This window comes from Carcharhinus amblyrhynchos, chromosome 28 (assembly GCF_965287045.1).
Source record: "Carcharhinus amblyrhynchos chromosome 28, sCarAmb.v2.hapA, whole genome shotgun sequence".
Taxonomy (NCBI): domain Eukaryota; kingdom Metazoa; phylum Chordata; class Chondrichthyes; order Carcharhiniformes; family Carcharhinidae; genus Carcharhinus; species Carcharhinus amblyrhynchos.
In genome coordinates, this window is record NC_137351.1 from 747,651 (window position 1) to 771,216 (window position 23,566).

Consider the following 23,566-nt stretch of genomic DNA (forward strand, 5'->3'; position numbering starts at 1 on the left):
ATATTTACTAGAAAACAAATCATGCATTTCATAATAAAAGCTACGAGTAGACTTGCCTATAAGTACTTAACTCTCTTTTAGTTCAAGTTTCATCTCAAAGGTTTTAACATAGCTGTAACAGTGGTGAATGGCAGAATTATATAGAGTTATTGATAACTGACCATGGGCATTACTTTGTTCGTCTTTCTCAGAGTTCCTGAAATATATGTTTGAATAAGGCAGTTTGCTCCAGCTGGTGTGGTTTCTGTGCCATTCATATGATCAGTCTTGTGTAGAATTTAAGATATTGAATTGCATACAAAGAAGGGCGTTGGAAATTTCAGTAGACAATAGAAGGTGACGTATAAAGCGTTTTTTTTCATAGTGAAAGCTAGGTTGAAGGTCTTTATCCTTTCTTTGGATGTGGGCGTCACTAGCATTTGTTGTCTGTTCCTAAATGCTCTTAAACTGAGTGGCAGTTAAGAGTCAGCCACATTACTGTGGGTTTGACATCACACACCAGCTCAAGATGGCAGATTTTCTTCCCTAACGGACATTAGCGTGCTCTGAAATTCCACCTTTAAGTTAGACAGGGTAGGCCATCAAAGGGTATAAACAGGAAAATGAGAGCGAAAAAGCAGAGCACAAATCAAAGTAATGGGCAAAAGGAGTGGAAGTGATGTGAGGAAAATGTTTTTCACTGTTTCCTGGAACAAATCTCTTGAGAGAATGGATGAGACAGATTTTATTGAGGTATTCAAAAGGGAATTGGAAATGGCTATCTGAAAAGATATAATGCACAGCATTATGGGGACAGAGGGGAGTAGGATTAGATAGCTCAGCTCATTCATGGGCAAGTGCAGATTTGATGGGCCAGATGGCTTCCTCGTGCAGTGTAAAGATTGAGAGTTTTTTTTAGCTTAACACATTGAGGAACTTGGAGCTAATATAGATTAGCAAAAACAGGAGTGTGGAGTGCCACTTTGTGTGGCATAGGACAGAGGCAGCAGAGTTTAGATAATCTGGAATAGTCTAGACAGAGGTATTAAAAGTGCTGTTGAAGGGTTTGAGCAGCTGAGGTAGGGTGGAAGTAGGTGGTCTTTTACACTGGAGAGGATCTGTAGCTCTGTTCGGTGTTGAACCGAGTGTGATGGTTTGAACCGTCAAGTTGAACGTGACCTGCATGGTTCTGGATTTCCTAATGTTTAACTTGTGCTCGTCACAGACTGGCTGTCTGACAAGCCATCTTACAACACTCAAGTGATGGAGGATTGGGAAACACATGTCTATGGTTTTGCAGCGGTTGTTTATAATCACCCTGCCCAGTACAATTTATTGCCAGAAACGGATTTAAGCTACAGAGAATGGTAGAATAATTGCTACACAAGTGATCCTGAAGCTTGGACTAATAATCCACTAAGCACAAATCCCACCAGTGCAGTTTGAGAATTTGAAAATTTATTATTTAAAAAAATGTCAAGTGACAACAATGCTTGTGTATTGACTCCACCTGGTTCATCAGTACCTTGGAGAAGCATACCTACTGTTGATTTGAAGTCACCTTGAGTGACTGTTAACCACTATCTTAAGTAGCTTAGCAAGCAACTGGAGGTTCACCACCTTGGTAATTGGCATTAGGCAAGAAATGGTAGCCTTGCCAGTAATGCTCACATCCAGGGAATTTTTTTTTTAAAGATGTGAGAACCTCCTGCTTTTATCAGGTAAAACTCAAATGAAGGTGGATGTTTCTACTGTGAATCACAGCTGTCCATGTTCCTGTGTCTATAAAATTGCAATTAATGTATTTTTTCTTTTTGTTGCAGTATAATCAAAAATGCAAGGCTTCCTCTGACTCTGAGCTGTGGCATGTTTTTATATTGGGCTAGCAGCAGCAACAGGAGCTTGGCCGCTCTTGTCATACGCATACTGGTGCTTCTTTGACTGGGCTCCCAAGACAATAATGTTCAAACGCACTTGAAATCTCTTGTTACCTGTCCTGATTTACCTTGTGCCTGGTGCAGTTTATTTTCTGAGACGTGACCTTCTGCATTTTGCTATTCCTCAGATATGGTTTAGGGAAGATCTGAGAATAAGAATACTGTTTTTCAGAGGTTGTGTAGCATTGTTATTGCTGTTAATGAAATACTGTATTTCTTCAGGAGAAAAAAACATTTTAAGCATGTTACTGACTCACGTTCATGAAGGTATGGAATCCAATAGGAGCTAGGATAATGAGTGGTGTTGTGGATGTCAGATCCTTCATAGTAAGCAGTGTTGTTCTTGTCAGTCTTTCATTAAACCTGCCATTGATTGCACATTTTTCATAGCACATCACTGAAGGCAGTTAGTGCATTTAATGGTTGACATACTTTAAGGATGCATTCAGCTAAAAGCTATGATGGTGGACCTGATTTTGTTGTGGAAGTTGTATTTGAATGTGACCGAGTATTTTCCCTTGTATCCTGTTATACTATTTTGAAAGATGCCTTAGTGACTCACAGCAGTGTTATTGTTTGAGTTTTAATGTATAAAAGGAAGGCATGAGCACCAAAGTTTTTACCATAGAAGCATAGAAAAGTTACAGCACAGGTGGCGGTCATTCAACCCATTTTGTCCATGTCAGCCAGAGGACACCCAGGTCCCCTTTCTAATCCCAAGTTGCACATCATTGTCTCACAGTGCTTGGCATTAGTATCAGCTGTTTAGAATATGCTTGCCTCTTGTTTGTTATTAACAGGCATGGTCAATGTAAAGAATTTCCTCAGGTTTTTGAATTGAAGATTGGCACAGTGGTTAGCACTGATGCCTCTCAATGCCAGGGACCCAGGTTCAGTTCCTGCCTTGGGTCACCATCTGTGTGGAATTTGCACATTCTCTCCATGTCTACGTGGATTTCCTCCAGGTGCTCTGGTTTCCTCCCACAGTCCAGAAATGTGTGGGTTAGGTTGATTGGCCATGCTAAATTGCCCCTTAGTGTTAGCGGGATATCAGGGAGATTAGTATGGTAAATATGTGTGATTATGGGGATAGACCTAGGTGGGGTTGTTGTTGGTGCAGGCTCGATGGGCCAAATGGCGGCCTCCTGCACTGTAGGGGTTCCGTGAAAGTTGTGAACTGTCTGGTCACTTCAATCATCATGCAGGTTAGCTAAATATACAAAAGTCAGCAGATAATTAAATTAGTAATAAGATAGACTGCTTCATGTTTTGATATACTGTTTGCAGCCTCAGGCCTTGCTTGTTCTGTAAATGTTCAGTTGCATTAGACACTTAGACTACCATGTTTCAGTTTCTTGGTGCTTACACAAGCAATTTAGAAAATGGTTCTTCCTAGATATGTATTCAAATGTCTGTGATGTTTCTGTCAAATAATTTCCACTCACCTGAGACCGTAGCAGATCAGCAGGATTATAATCCTAAAGAGAGTGCCTATCCACCAGTTCTTGATTCATTGGACTGGCGTTAGTCTGTGTTCCAGTGCCATTACAAATATGTGTGTATAAGTGAGACACTAATGTGAAGAACAGCTGAGGTTTAGTATTATTCATGTAGTTGCTAAAATTGTCATTTTCAGTTACTGAAGAAGTAAAGACAATGAACCATTGTCTTAGCCACTGAGCTCAAGAAAACTGCCCACAAAGATAGCGATCTTTGTAGGCAGTTTTCTTGAGCTCAGTGGCTAAGACAATGGTTCATGTCTTTACTTCTTCAGTAACTGAAAATGACAATTTTAGCAACTACATGAATAATACTAAACCTCAGCTGTTCTTTACATTAGTGTCTCACTTATACACACATATCTAGCGATCTTTGTGGTGCATGTTTTCTCATTTTCCAATTCTGTTTGAAACTGATGCCAAGTCAGAGGGATCTCTGGGCTTCAAGCAAGCTAAGCAGTAAATCAATTGAAGTATTTGCACCAACAGCAAATCACAATGAAAACGTTGAATCCCTCTGTACTTTTAATTTAAAATTCTCAGAGCGCAAGGTGTACAATGCTGGGGACCCGAGTTCAATTCCAGTCTCAGGTTACTGTGTGGAGTTCGCATATTCTCCCTGTGTCTGCGTGGGTTTTCTCTAGGTGCTCTGGTTTCCCCTCTGTCATGCAGGTTAACTTGATTGGCCATGGTAAATTGACCTTAATGTCAGGGGATTAGTGGGGTAAATATGTGGGGTTGCAGGGATTGTGCCCAGTACAGGTTGATGAGCTGAATGGTGGCCTCCTGTACTGTAGGATTCTGATTCTATATGATTGGAGCGCACAAGAGATCAGGAAAGAAACTGAAATGGCATCAACTTTTTTTAAAGTGGAATTTTGTAAATGGGAAACTTTAAAATTTGCAAATATGAAACCACTCTTGAGGCCATTTAGTAGTAATTAAGAAACCCAGTTGCACCTCATTCAAAAGTGTAAGCTTTCCAGGGGTGTTGAGAGAGGTTAGAACAGGGAGTACTCGTTTAATTGAATTTGTGTGGGGAGGCCGGAACAAACTTCCAGAGATGCATTAAATCCATAGAAGTAGCATATTGATTTAAGTGATTAACCATATACATGCAGACTCCAGAATTTGTTATCAGTTTCTTAGGAGTAATGATGGCAAAAATCAACACTGATATTTTGCTGTCCTCACCACTGCAAAGTCTGAACTCTTAATTTGCACCCAAGAAAGGGAGCATGGGTTATAAGTTTGTAGGAGAGTGTCAGCTATTATGTTGCCTTCAGCTACTGTTTATTTTCCTTTAACAAACCTGTTCTGTGGTTTGTAATGTAAACTATTATCTGAAGACCAGGAGGACATGTTTTCTGTACAAGAATTTATGTTTCATCTGGGGACAATGCTTCCAGACCAGATATTGTGTATTGTGTTACTCTCCGTTTAAAGTTACCAAGGATTTGATTACAAGATTCTACTGGACTTTGGGGTTGAACACTAGAACTATTTCTATAAAACCTTAAAAAAAAGTTGTTTAAATTCTTTGTAAAATAAAGTCAAGATAGAATGTTTAAATACGTTAAATTTCCGTCACTTATTCACATCTTGTGAATAATCTCTCAGGAGGAGGCTTTCTAGTTATTTTGAAGTCATTTTTAATTTAAGATTACAGAAGTGCCAGATCATTTTACGGTTGAAATATTTCTTTTTCCTTTTTAGGGACGCGACAAGTTACTGATGCGTTATTTCATGTTTATCTCAGCCTGGTTTCCATTGTATTATCATATCCTTAATTTTTATTTCCATCTCTCAAAGGGTGCTTTCTTTGCATGATTCTTGAGCAGTGAGCAAATACATTCATATAGATATGTTCTCATGGTGGTTAGCTGTGGCAAGGTTGGAAATTTGCTTCAGTTCACCACAGATAGTGAACCATATTTAGAACCTGGCATCTGTGCAGCACCTGGTTAAATTCTGCCCTCTTGTAGTAAAACTCGAGATGCAAGACATTCGCATGGCATATTACAACTGAAACGTTTTTCCCCGATATCTGTTTACATTAATAACCATTGAATGAAGCAAATTTGAACTATTGGGAATATGTTGTGATACTCACTCTAACAATGCAATGTATTAGGAAATTTCTAAAGGGACAGTTAAAAGATTTGTAAGAGAGGGAGTTTGAGAGAGGGGTGTTGTAACATGAGCTCTGATCTGGGAATGGTTTGAGCATATTTCAGAATGTCAGGCAATTAGAATAACCTGAATTGCTAAAAGCGCTCAACTGTCGTAAATAATTTGGCCATAAGATGTAGGGGTAGAAGTAGACCATTTGGCCTGTTCAGTCTGCTCCGTCATTAAATGAGATTACAACTGATCTGATATCCTAATTGATGAGTTCCAGGAGTTGACTCTTAGAGAAGTTTATACATGGTGTCTTTTGTGACATCCCGAGGTGTTTTCCACCCAATGATGTACTTGTTGAATTGTAGTTATTATTGAAATGTGGCAAGCAATTTATGCACAGCCACCTCCAAGGCAATAATGTGATGGTATGTATTTTAGTTGATGCTGATTGAGGAGTAGATATTAGCTAGCCAGCAGGATTAACTCCCTACTTTTCTTTGAAATTGGCCTGTTATATCCAGTTGAGACCACACGGGGCTTTAATTTAATGTCATCTTAAATATGATACCTCTGGCAGTACAGTACTCCCTCAGTACCACATTGGAGTGTCAGCCAGGAATTTGTGCTCAAGTCTCTGGACTGGGACTTGAACCTTCAAACAATAATGTGACAATGACCAAATAATCTATTTTTGAAATGTTGATTAAGAGATAAATATTGGCAAGGACACTGGGGATAATGCTGCTCTTCAGAATAGTGCCACTGAATCTTTTGTGCCTAACTGAGAAGACACATGGGGCCTTGGTTTAACATCTCATCTGAAGGGTGACAGTTTTAACAATGCAGCAGTCCCTCAATACTGCATTGGAGTGTCAATCTTAGATTGTTATGCTGAAGTCCTGGAATGAGACTTGAACCTACATCCATCTGACATGGGTGAGAATGCTACCAACTGAGCCACAGCTGACAATTGTGAAATGTTGGTGTCAACTAATAGTCATTTTTGGCAAATACTGGAGAAATTCAAGTGGCAGCAAATGCTATATATGATTGGTGAAATTTGATCCCTTATTTCCTGATCAAGTAGGGGACTGTAGTCTTGCATTAGAATAACATTGTATTTCAAATGACTTTGATTATTGCAGGAATAGGTTTTGTGTTATAAAGTGCATTGAAATCAAACCAAGCAGAAGCCAATCGTGGCAGCCAAAGAACTCTGCTTTAGTGTTAAAATTATTTAATGTTTTGTTTGAGAAAAGCCAACCTATTCTTCACTAAACGAGAATGACTTGTATTTATGTTACACCTTTTGAAGTAATAAAATATTCCAGGTGCATTGTTAAACAAGTATGACACCGAGCAAGCTTTTGGTTATCTTACCTTTTACCACCTCATGTGGCTTGGAGGTTGGTTTAAACTTCTTAAATGGAGTGTAAGCTTGAAAGATGTAGGGCAAGTATTTCAAGCCTTAGAGCCTAGGCAACAGAAGGCATGACTGCCAGTAATAGAATGATTTAAAATTGGGATGCTAAAATGGACCTTGCATTTCGGTTAAAATGACCGTGCAACTTGTAATGAAGGGAATAGGTGTTGAGCACAAGCATGCAGAATTTCAATTCTAAACTGGACTGAAGGTTGGTTTTTGTCATGCTTGTGTTAATTTAGTCGAGTAATGTGGACCTAGCAGTATTCAAAAATTGGCTACACAAAATGGGCTCTACAGCCATTCTTGTATGTTCACATACTAGTGCCTAGACGTGTGCAACGGCTAACTTGCTTAGCTCCCATATTGGCAACTGATGTAACTATCAATGATTTTCCCATCTTGAAATCATTGGGTCCTGTGAAAGAGTCTGTCCTTCAAAAGAAGTGTTTTCTTTAAAAAAAAGTATATAAATTCACTGCCTTGTGTGATACTGATTCATGCAGACCAAACTCCTGCGTCAGATCTCTGCTGTGCAGAGGAAAATCATGCATTGGATGTTGTGAGATGGAGGAGGGGAAGGTAAAGCGCTTGGGAAAAGAGGGGCTTACTGAAGCTGCAGAAAATGTTTGTATCTCCATCTCTGATTAATCCAAGTATTCGTTGTCTGATTGTATGTTCTAAGTAGATTTGGAATCAAGATTGTTTTGCTTTTATTTGGCATCTGAACATATGTGGTAATCAGTTGCGGGTGTGGCTGCAGCTGTGTGCACTGAACCCAAGGAAGGATAAACCTCCTGAATAAACCATCAAGTCAACACTTCTACATTTTGTACTGGTTGTTTTGTCACATTTCTAGAAGCTGTTTTTGTTACTAAATGTGGCAATGCGTATACCATTACTTGCATTGTGCCTCATTTCAGGTGGAATCGTGGATGTGCATAGTGCAGTCCAGAGTTCTAATAGTTTACAAGCTGGCAAAGACTCAGCAGATAGTTATCCTACTAAATTTTAAGTACTTTAACAAGTTTTTTTGAGCACAGTAAAAGCAAAAGATTTATGTAAAATTAAGAAAGCTCCAAGCAAAATATGTGCTGCTTTCAGTTAACGTTGAAATATTTAAAATGCAGTAACATTTGAAGAATTTGACTTTTGTTTTGCAAAAATAGAATACTTGACGCATTTCACAATAAATGTAGCTCCAAATGCAACCTGTGGAAAATGCAGTTATACCATGCAGGTTTTTGACAGGAACTGGCTTCAGCTTTTGGTTGATCCAATCTATATGCTGTAATTTGAATATGTGTTATAATCCAGATGGGGTGAACTCAGATTTTAAGTGCTCAGGCAGCCCAGCGGACTGCAGAAACTTTAAAAATGTTGCTGCAAATGTTGAAGCTGATGGGACAATTGTTCTTTAATGTTCAACATTAATCATCATTTTAGGTGGAGGTATAGAGTTTACTCGAATACAGGATAGCAGAGCTCAGTTTGCTTAGAGACCAAAACAGAACAGAGGTGTAGCCAATCTGTTTCTGTACTCTGGTTTCAAACAAATGCCTATTCTATGCTGCTTGTTTTATTTAATAGCTAATATTTTCATAAGGAGAAGGAACTTTTGGCTGAAAGCATTTCAAATGCTTGTGAACACGTGTAAGGATCACCCTTTAATACTCTGGCATGTTTTTGGTCGTTTAATTAAATGTCGATTGAGAACGAGTGAAATTATTTGAAGCTGCAGAATAAAGGGGGAAAAAAGCTTGCACCTGTATACTGATTTTCACAATCTCAGTATTTCATACTGCAGCATTTTATAGCCAGTGCAGTTATTGATGTAATTTAGGAAAAAAGTCTATTTGTATACTCCCTCTCAAAAGCACTGAGATACTGATCAGATAATTTGCTTGTGATGCTGATTGTGGGCTAAGTATTGGCCAGGACTCCAAGAATAACTTCCTTTCTTGTCTTCAAAACAATGCCGTGGGATCTTTTCTATCCACCTTGGGGGGGGGAAAAAAAGGCATCTCATCCAAAAGGCAGCACTTCCAAAAGTGCAGAACTCCTTCAGTACTGCAATGTACTCCAATCTGAGTGGGACTTGAAGCCACAACCTTGAACAGAGGTGCGAGTGCTACCAACTGAGCCACAGCTGACACCTATATATACTCAATTAATTTATAGAAGGAGTTGAAAGTTTCCCTGACTCCAAAATCTGGCATGTTTATCCTCCTCCTCTTCAGCTTGGAGTTTTCAGTTCAGATTTAGATGAATAGATTTGCTGCAATAAATGTTCTTGGCCGGGAGTTTTGCTAGTGTGGTTTGGGTGGGTTTAAACTAATGTGGCAGGGGGGTGGGAATCAAAACAGTAGGTCAATAAGCATAGAAGCTGGCGATGAGCTTGGAGTCAAGGCTATCTAAGAGGAAGAGCATTCTGGGGCAGGATGACTTCAGTGGGCCTGGAGGTCTGGAGTGCATCTGCTTCAATGCAAGGAGCGTAACGGGCAAGACAGACAAACTTAGAGCCTTAATGCTTGCGCAGAACTTGGATGTGGTTGCAGTGACGGAGACTCGGTTAAAAGAAGGACAGGACTGGCAGCTGAATATTCCGTGGTATGAGTGTTTCAGGCAAGACAGAAGAGGGGCTCGAAGAGGTGGGGGAATAGCAATACTGGCTAGGGAGCATATTACAGAGGGTGGACAATTTAGAAGGGTCATGTAACAAGTCACTGTGGGTGGAGCTCAGAAATGGGAAGGGCGCAGTCACTCTGCTGGGGTTATACTACAGGCCTCCCAACAGCCCACGGGAAGTTGAGGAATGGATATGTAAGGAGATTCTGGACAGGTGCAGAACAAATAGGGTTGTTGTAGTGGGAGACTTCAATTTCTCTGGTGTAAACTGGAAATCGCTTAGGGCTGGGGGTCTGGACGGGGAGGAATTTATAAAATGCGTACAGGAAGATTCTTTGGAACCATGTTGATAGTCCAAGTAGAGAGGGGGCTATACTGGACCTGGTACTGGGGAATGAGTCTGGTCAGGCCATCAAAATTTCAGTAGGGGAACATGTGGCAAATAATGACCACAATTCTGTAAACTTTAGGATAGTAATGGAAAAAGATGAGTGTTATCCTATGAGGTGCTGAATTGGGGGAAGGCTAACTGCAGCTGGATTAGGCAGGCTGTTGATTGGGAGAGGCTGTTTGAGGGTAAATCCACATCTGGCATGTCGGAGTCTTTTAAGGAGCAGTTGATTGGGCTGCAGGACAGGTATGTGCCTATAAAAAGGAAGGATAGGAAAGGTAGGATTCGAGAGCTGTGGATAACCGGTGAAATTGTGGTCTAATCAAAGAAAAAAGAGGTGTATGTAGGGTCCAGGCAGCTAAAAACAGAGCACTGGAGGAATACAGAGAAAGTAGAAAAGAACTCAAACAGGGAGTTAGAAGGGCAAAAAGGGGTCACGAAATGTCCTTGGCAGACAGAATTAAGGAGAATCCTAAGGCATTTTATACATACGTTAGGAACAAGAAGGTTGTCAGGGAAAGAATAGGACCTCTCGGGGACAAAGGAGGGGAATTATGCTTAGAACCCAAGGAAGTAGGTGAGATCCTACATGAATACTTTGCATCAGTATTCACAAAGGAGAGGGACATGTTGACTGGTAGTGTCAGAGGGATGTGTTGACCTGTTAGAAAAAATCTCAATTACAAGGGAGGAAGTGTTGGGTTTTTTATGAAACACTTAAGACAGACAAATCCCCAGGGCCTGATGGCATCTATCCTAGACTGCTCAGGGAGGCAAGAGATGAAATTGCTGGGCCTCTGATGGAAATCTTTTGTCTCTTCACTGGACACAGGTGAGGTCCCAGAGGATTGGAGGATAGCAAATGAGGGTAGTGAGGATAACCCAGGTAATTATAGGCCGGTGAACTTGACGTCCATGGTAGGGAAATTGTTGGAGAAGATTCTTAGGATATATACATATTTAGGACAGAATCTCATTAGCGATAGACAGCATGGTTTTGTAAGAGGGAGGTCACGCCTCTCAAATTTGGTTGAGTTTTTTGAGGAGGTGAGAAAAACGATTGACGAGGGAAGGCTGTGGATGTCATCTATATGGCATTTAGTAAAGCGTTTGACAAGGTCCCTCATGGCAGGCTGGTGCAAAAGGTTAAATCTCACTGGATAAAAGGTGAGCTAGCGAGGTGGGTGGAGAACTGGCTTGGCCATAGAAGATGGACAGTAGCAGTGGAGGGGCCTTTTTCCAGTTGGAGGTCTGTGACTAGTGGTGTTCCACAGAGCTCTGTACTGTGACCTCTGCTGCTTGCGATATATATAAATGATTTGGAAGAGGATGTAACTGGTGTGATCAGTAAGTTTGCGGATGACACAAAGATCGCTGGAGTTGCGGATAGTGATAAACATTGTCAGAGAATTCAGCAGGATATAGATAGGCTGGAAAATTGGGTGGAGAAATGGCAGATGGAATTTAATCCAAAGAAATGAGAAGTGATGCATTTTGGTAGATCTAATGTAGGGGAGAGCTATTCCATAAATGGCAGAACCATCAGGAGTATAGACACACAGAGGGACCTGGATGTGCAAGTCCACAGATCCTTAAAGGCGGCAGCACAGGTGGAGAGGGTGGTGAAGAAGGCATATGGCATGCTTGCCTTTTTTGGACGGGGCATAGAGTATAAAAGTTGGCATGTGATGTTGCAGCTATACAGAAGGTTAGTTAGGCCACATTTGGAATACTGCATCCAGTTCTGGTTGCCACACTACCAGAAGGATGTGGAGGCTTTGGAGAGAGTACAGAAAAGGTTTACCAGGATGTTGCCTGGTTTGGAGGGTCTTAGCTGTGAGGAGAGATTGGGCAAACTGCGGTTGTTCTCCCTGGAAAGATGGAGAATAAGGGGCGACCTAATAGAGGTGTATAAAATTATGAAGGGCATAGATAGGGTGAACAGTGGGAAGCTTTTTCCTAGGTCGGAGGTGATGAGCGCAAGGGGTCACAAGTTCAAGGTAAGGGGGGCAAGGTTCAACACAGATGTCAGGGGGACATATTTTACACAGTGGGTGGTGGGGGCCTGGAATGCGCTGCCAAGCAAGGTGGTGGAGGTGGACTTATCTAGATGGCCACACAAACTGACTGGGAATAGAGGGATACAAACGAATGGTCTAGTTGGGTGCATGAACGGTGCAGGCTTGGAGGGCCGAAGGGCCTGTTCCTGTGCTGTATTGTTCTTTGTTCTTCTTTGAAAATCTGAAGCTTGTTCAGCATCATCGTTGCTTGAACTTTGCCTAGTAAATGCATGGTGTGCAATTTAGAAGCAACTATAATTTTCACTTTAACCTGCCATTATTCATCACTTTTAGATAAAATTGCATGGTCTGATCCATGTATGTATACTTTTAGACTGGTGAATTGTGTGCAAAGGTGTTTGCATAAAAATGGGCACTGAGTGTGACTCATTTCAGAATACAATGAGCTATTGATCGTCTATTTATCTTCATGGGTGCAACCCAAGATGGGAATCTGATTCTACAGTAGAAATTAGGAAAAATGTACAATATTACACTAGTTTAGTCAATGAAAGAAAAGGTGAACTGATTTGAGCGATAAGTTTAATTTTTACAACTAATCAAAGTAGATTGCAAGGTTGAAAATAAAACTGGCTTCAAAAGTGCAGAAGAGAGACTGAACTTGCACACTAAAATTTATACACATGGTGACTTAATTTGCTTGCTGCCAATGCTACTTTTGTGTTATTTAGTCCTACAGGATTCAGATACTCAGTTTCTACAAATTCAACATATGTATGTCCTAATGGAAAAAATTACATTGTTGGGTTAAATGTTAAAATAACATGGAATGCTCTATATATGTGCAAAATACGGAAATATTGCTACTCGTATTAGACAGTAATCCAGTAAAATAAATTGCCATTAATACTGAGTTTTTATATACAAGTCTAATAATTTAAAAATAGAATTTAGTGTAATTGCCCCTGCACACCCCATCCAAGTTTTCTTGAAGGGCAGTGATTACTGGCAGTGCTATATTGACATTGCAAAGGAATTTCTTTAATAACATGAATCCAAATTCCAAACCTTTTGAATTTGATCATGGTACTGTTGCAACCTCAGATTCAATATTTATAGTTTCTGAAGTTTTTTTGTTCATTAGTGCTTCAAACTTTAATGCAAAACGCATCACCTTGTTTATAGATAAGACTGGAGTGCATTGTGAGAATAGTTTATCAAACATCTACAATATGTAATCAGTGCAGTTACTCTTAAAATTAACTTAATATTTATAATTGAGTACACACACAAAACTGTCTATATTTCATGGTGCTGACAATTTATTAGTGTGATGACTGTAAATTATGTCCAATGGCTCAGTTTACTTCATTACAATTTTTGTTTCTCACCATGGCTAGAGCAGCTAGTTGAAAACTCTGAACTGCAAATGCAATGACTTTCTGCCAGTATGAAGACTGAAATCATATTGCAAACATGTAGAATCTAGCACTTAACAGCTTCTGTTGTACATTTCCTATTCCTTATTAACGTAATCTGAATAAATATCTCAAAATTGTTGGTTGCTGAAAACAGTCTTTTGGGAAGGGCAGTGATTTGATCAGTTGATTCTTTTTAGTAGCTATTGAACTTACACTTCTGATAAGTGAAAGACTGTTATTTAACTTCAGACCATCAAATTTTCTTCTGTGTAAACAAATTTTGGGTGGGACTGTTAGATAATGTTTCTGGCTGGGAACAAACTCCCATTTGGAACCTGGTGCATGCAGTTCCAATTTTTTTTGTTTTTGTTTCTGTGCTTTCTTTAGCTGTAACATCTGTTCAACTGACTGTTTCCAGAAATCTGAGCTTTCTGCTATCAAACTGCTCAAGTCTGCTGAGTATAAGACATTGCATTCAATCCACCATTGCCAATTTTCTGATCCTTGAGTTTTTTTTAAAGTGGCGAAAGATAATTGTTTTAGTTCACATTATTTATTGAGTTCGCTTATTCCTCACAACATCCGTTATGTAGCTGGTATGTAATTGTTTATTTTTGCTTATTGGCATCAAGTCAAACTATGGAGAAATCTAATTTGCAGTCTCATACTTAAAAAGCGGACGCATTTACAGCAACTAAATGGATGCGTACCTTAAATCAGGAACACCGAACATTTTGAAGCCTTGAGTCAAAACAGGAGTGAACTGTATGATTCTCAAGTGCAAACTCCTGTTATACAAGTTTAAATCCTGAGGCACAGAAATCAAGACTCTCTCTCTCTCTCTCCTCCTGCCACCGCCCCCCCCCCCCCCCCCCCCATGCATGCACGCACCAAAAGAATGCAAGTTCTGCAAACATAGCATATGATGCAAGTCTGCCAGTAGACAAAGAAGTACCCCCTTCCTCCACCCCTTGAAAATTTGAAGGACTGCAGCTATGTCGATATGCAATTGGAAGGACTTACTTAAGGTGAGAACAATGGGAAAGATTGCTTTGTGCGCAAATCTGATCCAAAAACCATCTGGATGCCTCTGGTCAGTACATTGACCAGTATGTACTATGTATACTATTAAACATTGTATTGTGTAGGTGTTAATAAAATTGACCTATATCATGAGTTCCTTTCTTGTTCTTTCCTAAAATACTGTGCCAATTGCTGTTTTGGGGATGTCAGCGTTTAAATGTATTTATTCTGCATATACCACTTGCTGCTTAACCTTCTGTGCTTCATGATTTAGGACTTGGGTTCTTTACTTTATCTACTTACACTGCCTCAAGCTTTTGTGGTAAACATGCCCTGCTGTAACCCTGTACAATATTTAACTTGATCATTAACCTTTAAAGCTAAATCCTACCATTGTGCTGCTAGTTAGTAATGGGAAGTAACGTAAGGATATGCCACTTGCAACTGGTTGACCTCCAGTATTTGCTGGTTTTCAAATAATTTAAGCTTTATATGAAGTGATGGAATGTTTAGTGCCTTATGGACCATGTGAATCTAGTTTCAATTGTGTAACTTGTGTAGTTCCATGAGTTTAAGGGAAGTAGTGAAGTTCTTCCAATTACAATCAGTTTGGAGCCTCTCTATTAGCTAAGGAAAAAGAATCAGAATTGTTTTGCAGCTGGACTAAATGTTGAGAAGCGTTTACTTTGGGCTGGCATGGTGGCACAGTGGTTAGCACAGCTCCCTCACAACTCCAGGGACCCAGGCTCAATTCTGACCTCGGGTTATTATCTATGTGGAGTTTGCATGTTCTTCCCATGTCTGCGTGGGTTTCCTCCCACATTCCAAAAATGTGCGGGCTAGATGGATTGGCCTTGCTAAATTGTGGGCAGATTAGTAGGGTAAATACATGGGGTTGAGTGGGATTGTTGTCGGTGCAGGCTCGAAGGGACAAATGGCCTCTTTCTGCACAGTAGGGATTCTATGAAATGATGCCTATAGTAAATCAATATAAATGTACTGCTGGTGAGCTTATGTTGGTTGGCTGCTGAGCTAAGTCCAATGTCTGGCATGACTTGTAGATTAATTGTCAGATAAATGCTTGAAGGAGAAAAGGTTAGGTTGGAGAGCAAGAGAACCGATCTAATTGGATAGCTGTTTTGAAGAGCCGAGACACCATGGAATGAATAGCAGGCATTGATTTGACAGATGAATTCAAATAGTTGTTTAGTCCATTGTTGTCTCTGTCCCAAGTCAGAATAATACCATGCTGTCCACCACATTCCCAGGAGTTCTTGCTGCTCTTCAATATGAACTCATCAGTCAAGTTGTTTCGTGTATCTTCATATAATGTACTATGAATGATGTTCTGGCATTAGTGAACAAAGTAACATCAGAAATTAATTGTTATCACATTTGTATAAAGCATGAGTATCCTTGTCTATTTATTGCTGTATGTGCAGTATTTGTGTATGTTTAAATTATTTTCTAAATGTAACTTTAGACTGAAGTTTTGAGCAAAGAACAAAAAACAAGTCGATAAGAAACGAAAATCCTCAATTTCCAAAACATGCTGAGATTGGTAAGACTCTCAGCAACATAGATTCAGAAAATTAGCTCTACAGTATCTGAAATTTTGGGGGGGAAGGGGGAGGGGAGAAATAAAAGGAGGGATTATTATTTGAAGGGCGAAAAGCTGCACCATGCTGTGGTGCAGAGAGACTGGGGGTCCTTGTGCACGAATCGCAAAAACCCAGTCTGCAGGTGATCAAGAAGGCGAATGGAATGTTGGCCTTTATAGCGAGGGGGATAGAATGTAAAAGCAGGGAGGCCTTGCTGCAACTGTACAGGGCACTGGTGAGGCCGCAACTGGAGTACCGTGTGCAATTTTGGTCGCTGTGCAGATACATGGATTTGGGCCTGTGTCTGTGGGAGTTTGCGCATTCTCCCTGTGGTTGCGTGGGTTTCCTCCGGGCGCTCTGGTTTCCTCCCACACTCTTAGGCTGATTGGTGTACCAAATTGACACTATTCTCCCCTGAATCTGGCTACATTAGGGGTTCCACTCACATACACACAGGGCAGGGTAGGTGTAGGAAGATGCGGCGGCGCGGGCTCGTTGGGCCGAAGGGCCTGTTTCCCGTGCTGGGTTGTTCTTTGTATGAGGGGGCTAGCCTATGAGGAGAGATTGAATAAACTGGGTCTGTACTCATTGGAGTTTAGAAGGCTGAGGGGAGATCTTAGAGATCTATAAGATAATGAAGGGGCTAGATAGGGCAGAGGTAGAGAGATTCTTCCCGCTTAGAAAGTATAGCAGAACTAGAGGGCACAGCCTCAAAATAAGGGGGGGGGGAGCAGTTTAGATCGGAGTTGAGATAGGTAGATTTCTGATCGATAAGGGAATTAAGGGTTATGGGGAGCAGGTGGGTAAGTGGAACTGATCCACTTCAGATAAGCCATGATCTTGTTGAATGGCGGGGCAGGCTTGAAGAGCTAGATGGCCTACTCCTGCTCCTATTTCTTGTGTTCTTATGTGTAATGCAAAGTGAATAATGTATTCACCCAAAGTGAAATAATGTATTGTCTCTTCTAACTTGCAATTTAAAAAGTTTTAAGGCATCAGTGATAAAGCATAGAATCATACACCACAGGAATTCTTTTGTTCCATGGCGCCTATGCTGGCGTTTTGAAATAGCTATCCAATTAGATCCACTCTTTTGTTTGTTTCCCAATAACTCTGCATGATTTTCTCCAAATCTTTTTACACTTTGGGCAATGCAATCATAACCCTGTGAAATAAATTTTCATGTTGCTTCGCGTTTTTCTACTATTTAACTTAAATCTGCTTACTGACCCTTCCACTACTGAAAAGTTTCTCTTTATGCATTCTCTCAAATCCCTCTGATTTTTGAATACCCTCTACCACCTTTTAATTTTCACTGCTTTAAGGAGAGCAGCACCTCACCCTCCTTACCCTCCAAATTTGCTGGTCTCTTTATGTAACTGGACATTATGCTTTATCTGGGGCCTAACCAGTGATGTACCCTAGTTGAGAACTATGTTCTTTTCTTTGTAATTTTTGCCGTTGTTCACAAATCCGAGAATCTAAAATATTAATTAGTTCAGCTTGTCCTTGAATAGCTTGTGTGTGTTAAGCCAAGAATGTCTCCCTTCTTGCATCTCTGTAAGCTGGTACCATTTTGTTTATGTGCCTCTTATACTTCCGACCAAAATATGTCACTTCACACTTACTGCGCATCTGCACGATTTCTGCTCATTCCATCAGTCTGTCTACAGTTATGACCGATCCTCAGGCAAGGACCCTAAGTTGATATGTTCAGATGAGGACAGATGAACTGACTTTCCTTTATTCAACAACTTCCGGGCACAACAAGATTAATTTAAAAAGGATCCCTTCCCTGGTGAATACCATTTCCCCATCATATTTATCTTCTGAAAGAAGCCGATTTAACCAGGCTTTCTTGAGCTAAAGAGTTAGTGAAGCATGAGAAGAAAGTAAGAAAAACACAATGCAGCCAGATTAGAAATGAGAGATTACTCCAAAAATAAAAGTTAAAGGTATATGAATCTTTAGTTTCAAATCCTTGATCCTTTAGAATCAAGTTTTTAGGCCTCCCAACAACCTGCCCTGGTCCCCACATGCTGACAGTATAGTTAAGAAAGCCCACTAATGCCTTTACTTTCTCAGAAGACCGTGGAAATTTGGCATGCCCTCTTTAGCTGTCTCCAACTTTTACAGATGCACCATAGAAAGCATTCTTTTTTCTTGTATCACATGGTTCCTGCTGTGCCCAAGACTGCAAGGAGCTACTCCTCTTCCCCCACATCTTTATCTGTTGCAGCTTGCCCACTGATTTCAATTGCTCTTTCAGTCTCTCTATGGACTGCCATTAGCAGCCTTTTCCCTTGTTTTTTGTGGCTATCACTCATCTTTCATTCCCTCACCCTACAATATAAATAGTTCCCATTTTCTGTATCTTTTAGCTTTGACAAATGGTCACATGAACTCAACATCAGCTCTTTTCTCTCCTTACAGATGCTGCCAGACCTCCTGGAATTTTCCAGCATTTTCTCTTTTGGTTTCAGAAACTGCAAAGGGTCATGAATGAAGCCAAGTCCATCACACAATCCTGCCTCTCATCCGTTGACACTGCCCACATTTCCCGCTGCCTTGGAAAAGCAGCCTGCATAATTAAGGACCCCACTCACTCCGGCATACTGTCTTTCATCTTCTTCCATCAGGAAAAAAGTACAAAAGTCTAAGGTCATGTACCAACTGACTCATGAACAGCTTCTCGAGACTCAAGAACTGCCTAGGCTAGGGAGGAAATTGTTGGTCCCCTAGCTGGGATATTTGAATCATTGATAGTCGCAGGTGAGGTGCCTGAAGATTGGAGAGTGGCAAATGTTGTGCCTTTGTTTAAAAAGAGCTGCAGGGAAAAGCCTGGGAACTACAGGCCAGTGAGCTTCACATCTGTAGTGGGTAAATTGTTGGAAAGTATTTTGAGAGACAGGATGTACAGGTGTTTAGAGACGCAAGGACTGATAAGGGACAGTCACTATGGCTTTGTGAGTGGAAAATCATACCTCACAAATTTGATTGAGTTTTTTGAAGGAGTAACCAAGAAGGTAGATGAGTGCAGTGCAGTTGATGTTGCCTACATGAACTTTGGCAAGGCCTTTGACAAGGTACTGCATGATAGGTTGTTGCATAAGGTTAAATCTCTCAGGATCCAGGGTGAGGTATCTAAATGGGGTTTTTAAAGAGAGGGCGGCATGGACAAGTTGAGCCAAAGTGTCTGTTTCCATCCTGTAAACCTCTATGACTCTGACTCAGCTTCTTCCCTGCTGCTCTCAGACTTTTAAATGGACCTACCTCTCTCTAAGTTGATCTTTCTATAGGCCCTAGCTATGACTAACACTGCATTCTGCACCTTCTTTCCTTCTCTGAGTGGAATGCTTTGTTTAGCATGCAAGAAACAATACTTTTCATTGTGTGCTATACATGTGGCAATAATAAATTAAATCAAAATTAACTGAGGACTAGATTGTGAAACGTGGCTGTTTAAATTGGGTGATTCCGCAGCGCCGACTTGATTTGGAGATTCTTGGTTCAGGAGGTTAGTGTAAAGTTGTCCTGTTTCATTTTTGATTTGGTTTTGTTGACTTGCGACTTGCTTCAAGCAATGAACGTGCAAGAGAGAGCAAGTGCAAAGATATGTAATGGATTTTCTTCGGCTGTGACTTTCACAGAACCATCGAGCACAATAGAACCAGAGCACCACACTATCACAGAGGCAGGGTCGCGGTTGGTTTTTAACCACTTTCCTTGTGTATTCGTGTGTGTTTGTGAATGTGAAAATTTGTGGACACAAACCCGTCTTTTGTCCGGAACCGCTTTCTTGCAACTCTCATCGTTTCCACAATCTGGGATATAACTCCCAGGAGATGGTTTCTGCTTTTGCTGTGTTGGTAATGGCTTCTATTAACTCTACAGAAGATTACAGTTCAGTTTTTGCATTGCATCTCCTCCTTTTGAAGTGTCTCTGAAAAGGTGTGACATTCTGTTCTCTCTGGACTAGTTGATCCAAGTGTAATCCATGCTGGAACTTTCCAACATATGGTTACTGTACAGTCTTAGCCAATTTTTGCTTGAGTGCCCTTTTTTTAAACACATCTTACTTAAAAGTTCAATGTGTTCAAAAGTAATTCAGGACTTTGATCTATTGGAATGACGCTATATCCTCCTGCAGTCTGTTACTGCCGCCTTTGGGCTTTTTGGGCACCTGCAAACTTTGTAATTGTGTTCTGCGCTTATATATTGCGTATAATATATGAAGTGCACAAAATGCAGACAACAGGGCATCAATGTGTATGCTTCAAATAAATTTGAAATTGTTGTTACCTTTTTTTTGTTGCCAAGAGAGAGGTGAGTATTGATGTGGCACATGGAATGTGAGATGCTGGCTTTGGGCAGTAGGAAGATTAAATTATTTGCAGGCTATGCCCTGCTCAGTATTGCATTATTCAGGTACTGGCAGTTCTTTGATTTCTAACTAATGGTGTGAGATTAAATTGGCACTTTAGAGATTTTTTTTGGAGTCAGAGCATTAACTTGATTTTCTTGTGTGACAGCTATTATGTATAGTACATGATGTTTTTTACTTTGAATAGGAAAATATGTTTACTGCCCTGTTGTGACATTAACTTAAATTGACTGCAACCCATTCTGCAATAATTCAAGTTGTTAATAAAAGTAATGCATTGGAAATAATGGAACTTAATAGTTCACACACTCACTTTTAAAAATCACACATTGAAGTGATTAACTGATTACAAATAACTTTATCTAGTGTTTTTCATAATCTAAGGATGCTTCAAACTGCTTCACTGACAGTTTGTGAAACCAGTTTCTACAAGTGTGAACTGTAGAAACTGAGCCTGAATCTTAGGAAAACAATGCTGAAGTATTGTATTACATGCCTTCGAAACATGGATGAAAACAGACACTATTAGTAAGTTGAATGTATTTGAGATGTGGATATGTAGGTGAATGTTTCACATCACCTACAGAGAGACTGGAATGAGAAAGTGCTGGAAATGGCTGATGAAGAGGAAATTGGTGCGTAATATCAGAAAAATGCAATGTTTTGGTCACATTATTAGAGCAGATGGGAGATGGAGATGGTTATTGGAAGAAAAGATCAATGGAAAGATAGATGGGAGAGATTTGGTCTGTTCTTGGAGAGCATGGTTCTTGGGCGGCACAGTGGTTAGCAGTGCTGTCTCACTGTACAGGGGAACCTGGTTGATTCCAGCCTTGGGTGGCTGTGTGGAGTTTGCACATCCTGCCTGTGTCTGCGTACATTTCCTCCAGGTGCTCTGGTTTCTTCCCAAGTCCAGAGATGTAAAAGTTAGGTGGATTGGCCATGCTAAACTGCCTCTTAGTGTCCCAAGATGTAAAAGTTAGGAGGATTAGCAAAGTAAATGCATGGGGAGCAAGGGGTGGGCCTAGGTCAGATGCTCTCTCGGAGCATCAGTGTGGACTCGATGGGCCAATTGGCCAGTTTCTGCACTGTATGGATTCTATGCAAAGAGGCTGAGAAGGGACTCAATAGAGTTGATATTCAAGATCCTGAGAGGATGGACAGAGTAAATAGTGTGAAACTGTTCCCACTCAAGATTATATTAAGAATTAGATGGCAGAAATTCAAAGTAATGAGCAAAAGGAGTAGAAGTAACGTGAGGAAAAATATTTTCACCAGCACAATCTTCCTGAAAGAGTTGGAGGTAGGTATTCAAAAGGGCTGCCATTGGAAAATGAATAAATGTGCACAGTTACGGGGATAAGACAGAAGAGCTGGATTCGTTGGAATGCTTTTTCTGTGAACCAGTGTAGATTTGATGGGCCGAATAGTCTCCTGCACTGTAAAGGTAGTGTCCTGTGAAAGGATAGAAAAGGGAAGCAGAGGAGAAAGTGTATGAATGGTGCTATGGATTATATGCAGTTGGTCTTCATAGAATGTGTAAGAGGCATGCAGGTCAGAGGGATGACAATGACACCAGTGGAACAAACTGTTCTAATGTTTGTTAAATATAAGATGAACAACAGTGAAAAATGGTTAGATAATATTTGGTGATAAAAATTGAGGGATGATGTTGGCCAGGGCATAGGGAGAATTTTGCTTTTTTGAGTAGTTGGGATCTTTAGCGCCTACCTGAGAGGACAGGCACTATCTCTGTTAATCTCCCATTTGAAAGACAGCAAACGTGACAGTACTGATGTGAAGTATCATCCTAGATTATTTTAAGCCTCATAGGGTTTGGACCTACGTCTTGCTGAGAGGCAAAGAGAGGGTCTTGCAGTTAAGGCTGGCGTGTGAGGCTCCATTGTTTGCGTTGTGTAATTGTCGATGCTATCTGTAAAGCAATCACAATGCTGCCTATTGTGGGTAATTTACTTTTAATTTATGATATGGTTGGGAAAATATTGACATTTCCTTTAGACTTGTTTTATAAACTTGAATCCCCCTTTTCCAGCACCTGAATTTATTTGGGGGAACATAAGAAATAGGAGCAGGAGTAGGCCATCTAGCCCCTTGAGCCTGCCCCGCCGTTCAATAAGATCATGGCTGATCTGATAGTGGTTCCGTTCCACTTACCCGCCTGCTCCCCGTAACCCTTAATTCCCTTGGTCAGAATTCAATCTACCTTTGACTTAAACAGACTTAAAGAAGCTTTGTATTGATTTTGAATCTGTTTTTGTGATTTTCTTTGGCAGAAAGCTACACGTCTGGTTGCAGATTGGATTGTTAGATTCCTGCAGATTAATTGATCACAAGTTACTGTTACTGAAGAAATGGCGCTGCCATTCAAAAAGGACCTAGAGAAATACAAGGATATTGATGAAGATGAGCTGCTTGGCAAACTTAGCGAGGAAGAATTGAAACAGTTGGAAACTGCCCTCGAGGAACTGGATCCAGAGGTGGGGATTGAAATTCTTGATCTTTTCTTCCAGGAATGAAGTCACATTTGTTGGAACGTGGTATTACTTCAAAAATAAGCTATTTTGCATCTATTTTTGGAGAAGTTAAACAGGTAATCATCTGAGGTTGGTGAATAGAAATACTTAATCAAATGTCAGGAAACTTCAAACCTATTTATAGCATTAGTGAAGCTTTAAACAATGTTAAACTCAGTACCAGAAGTTTATTATCTTCTATATGCTATGTAAAAAAAAAGCTTGAAATATTATGTGGGAGTATTATATACATTTCACTAACATTTCCCCTTCCCCTATCCACTAGCTATCCCATGGTAACGCTCTTCCCCTCATCTCTAATTTTAAGGTATTTTCTCGTAGTCACATGTGTTCAACGTTTCACTGGAATGGAAAATTGAACCTGTGCTCTGCCCTTCACCACCCATCAATTGCCATAATGCTGCACTTAATTTCGTTTTTGGAACGTAGTGATATCATATCTTGCAGCCTTAAGTTGGTGGGCTGAGATTTTGATTTCCAGGGTGGGTGCAAATCAATGCCTATACTTTAAAAATTGGTCTTGCGATCTTAACTAAATCTTAAGATGCAATTTTATTCGTTTGATGGTTTGTACATTTTA

At 40.4% G+C, this 23,566-nt stretch overlaps 1 protein-coding gene across 3 annotated transcripts in view; it reads left to right on the top strand.

The window, feature by feature from the left end:
• Positions 1–23,566, top strand: part of tmod2 (tropomodulin 2) — a 108,859-nt gene that overhangs the window by 10,446 nt on the left and 74,847 nt on the right. For all 3 annotated transcript variants that reach the window (XM_080214486.1, XM_080214489.1, XM_080214487.1), the window contains exon 2: positions 22,726–22,929. In XM_080214486.1, the coding sequence (XP_080070612.1) occupies positions 22,804–22,929 (126 nt within the window). In that variant the 5' untranslated portion in view covers positions 22,726–22,803. The remainder of the gene's footprint in view (positions 1–22,725; positions 22,930–23,566) is intronic.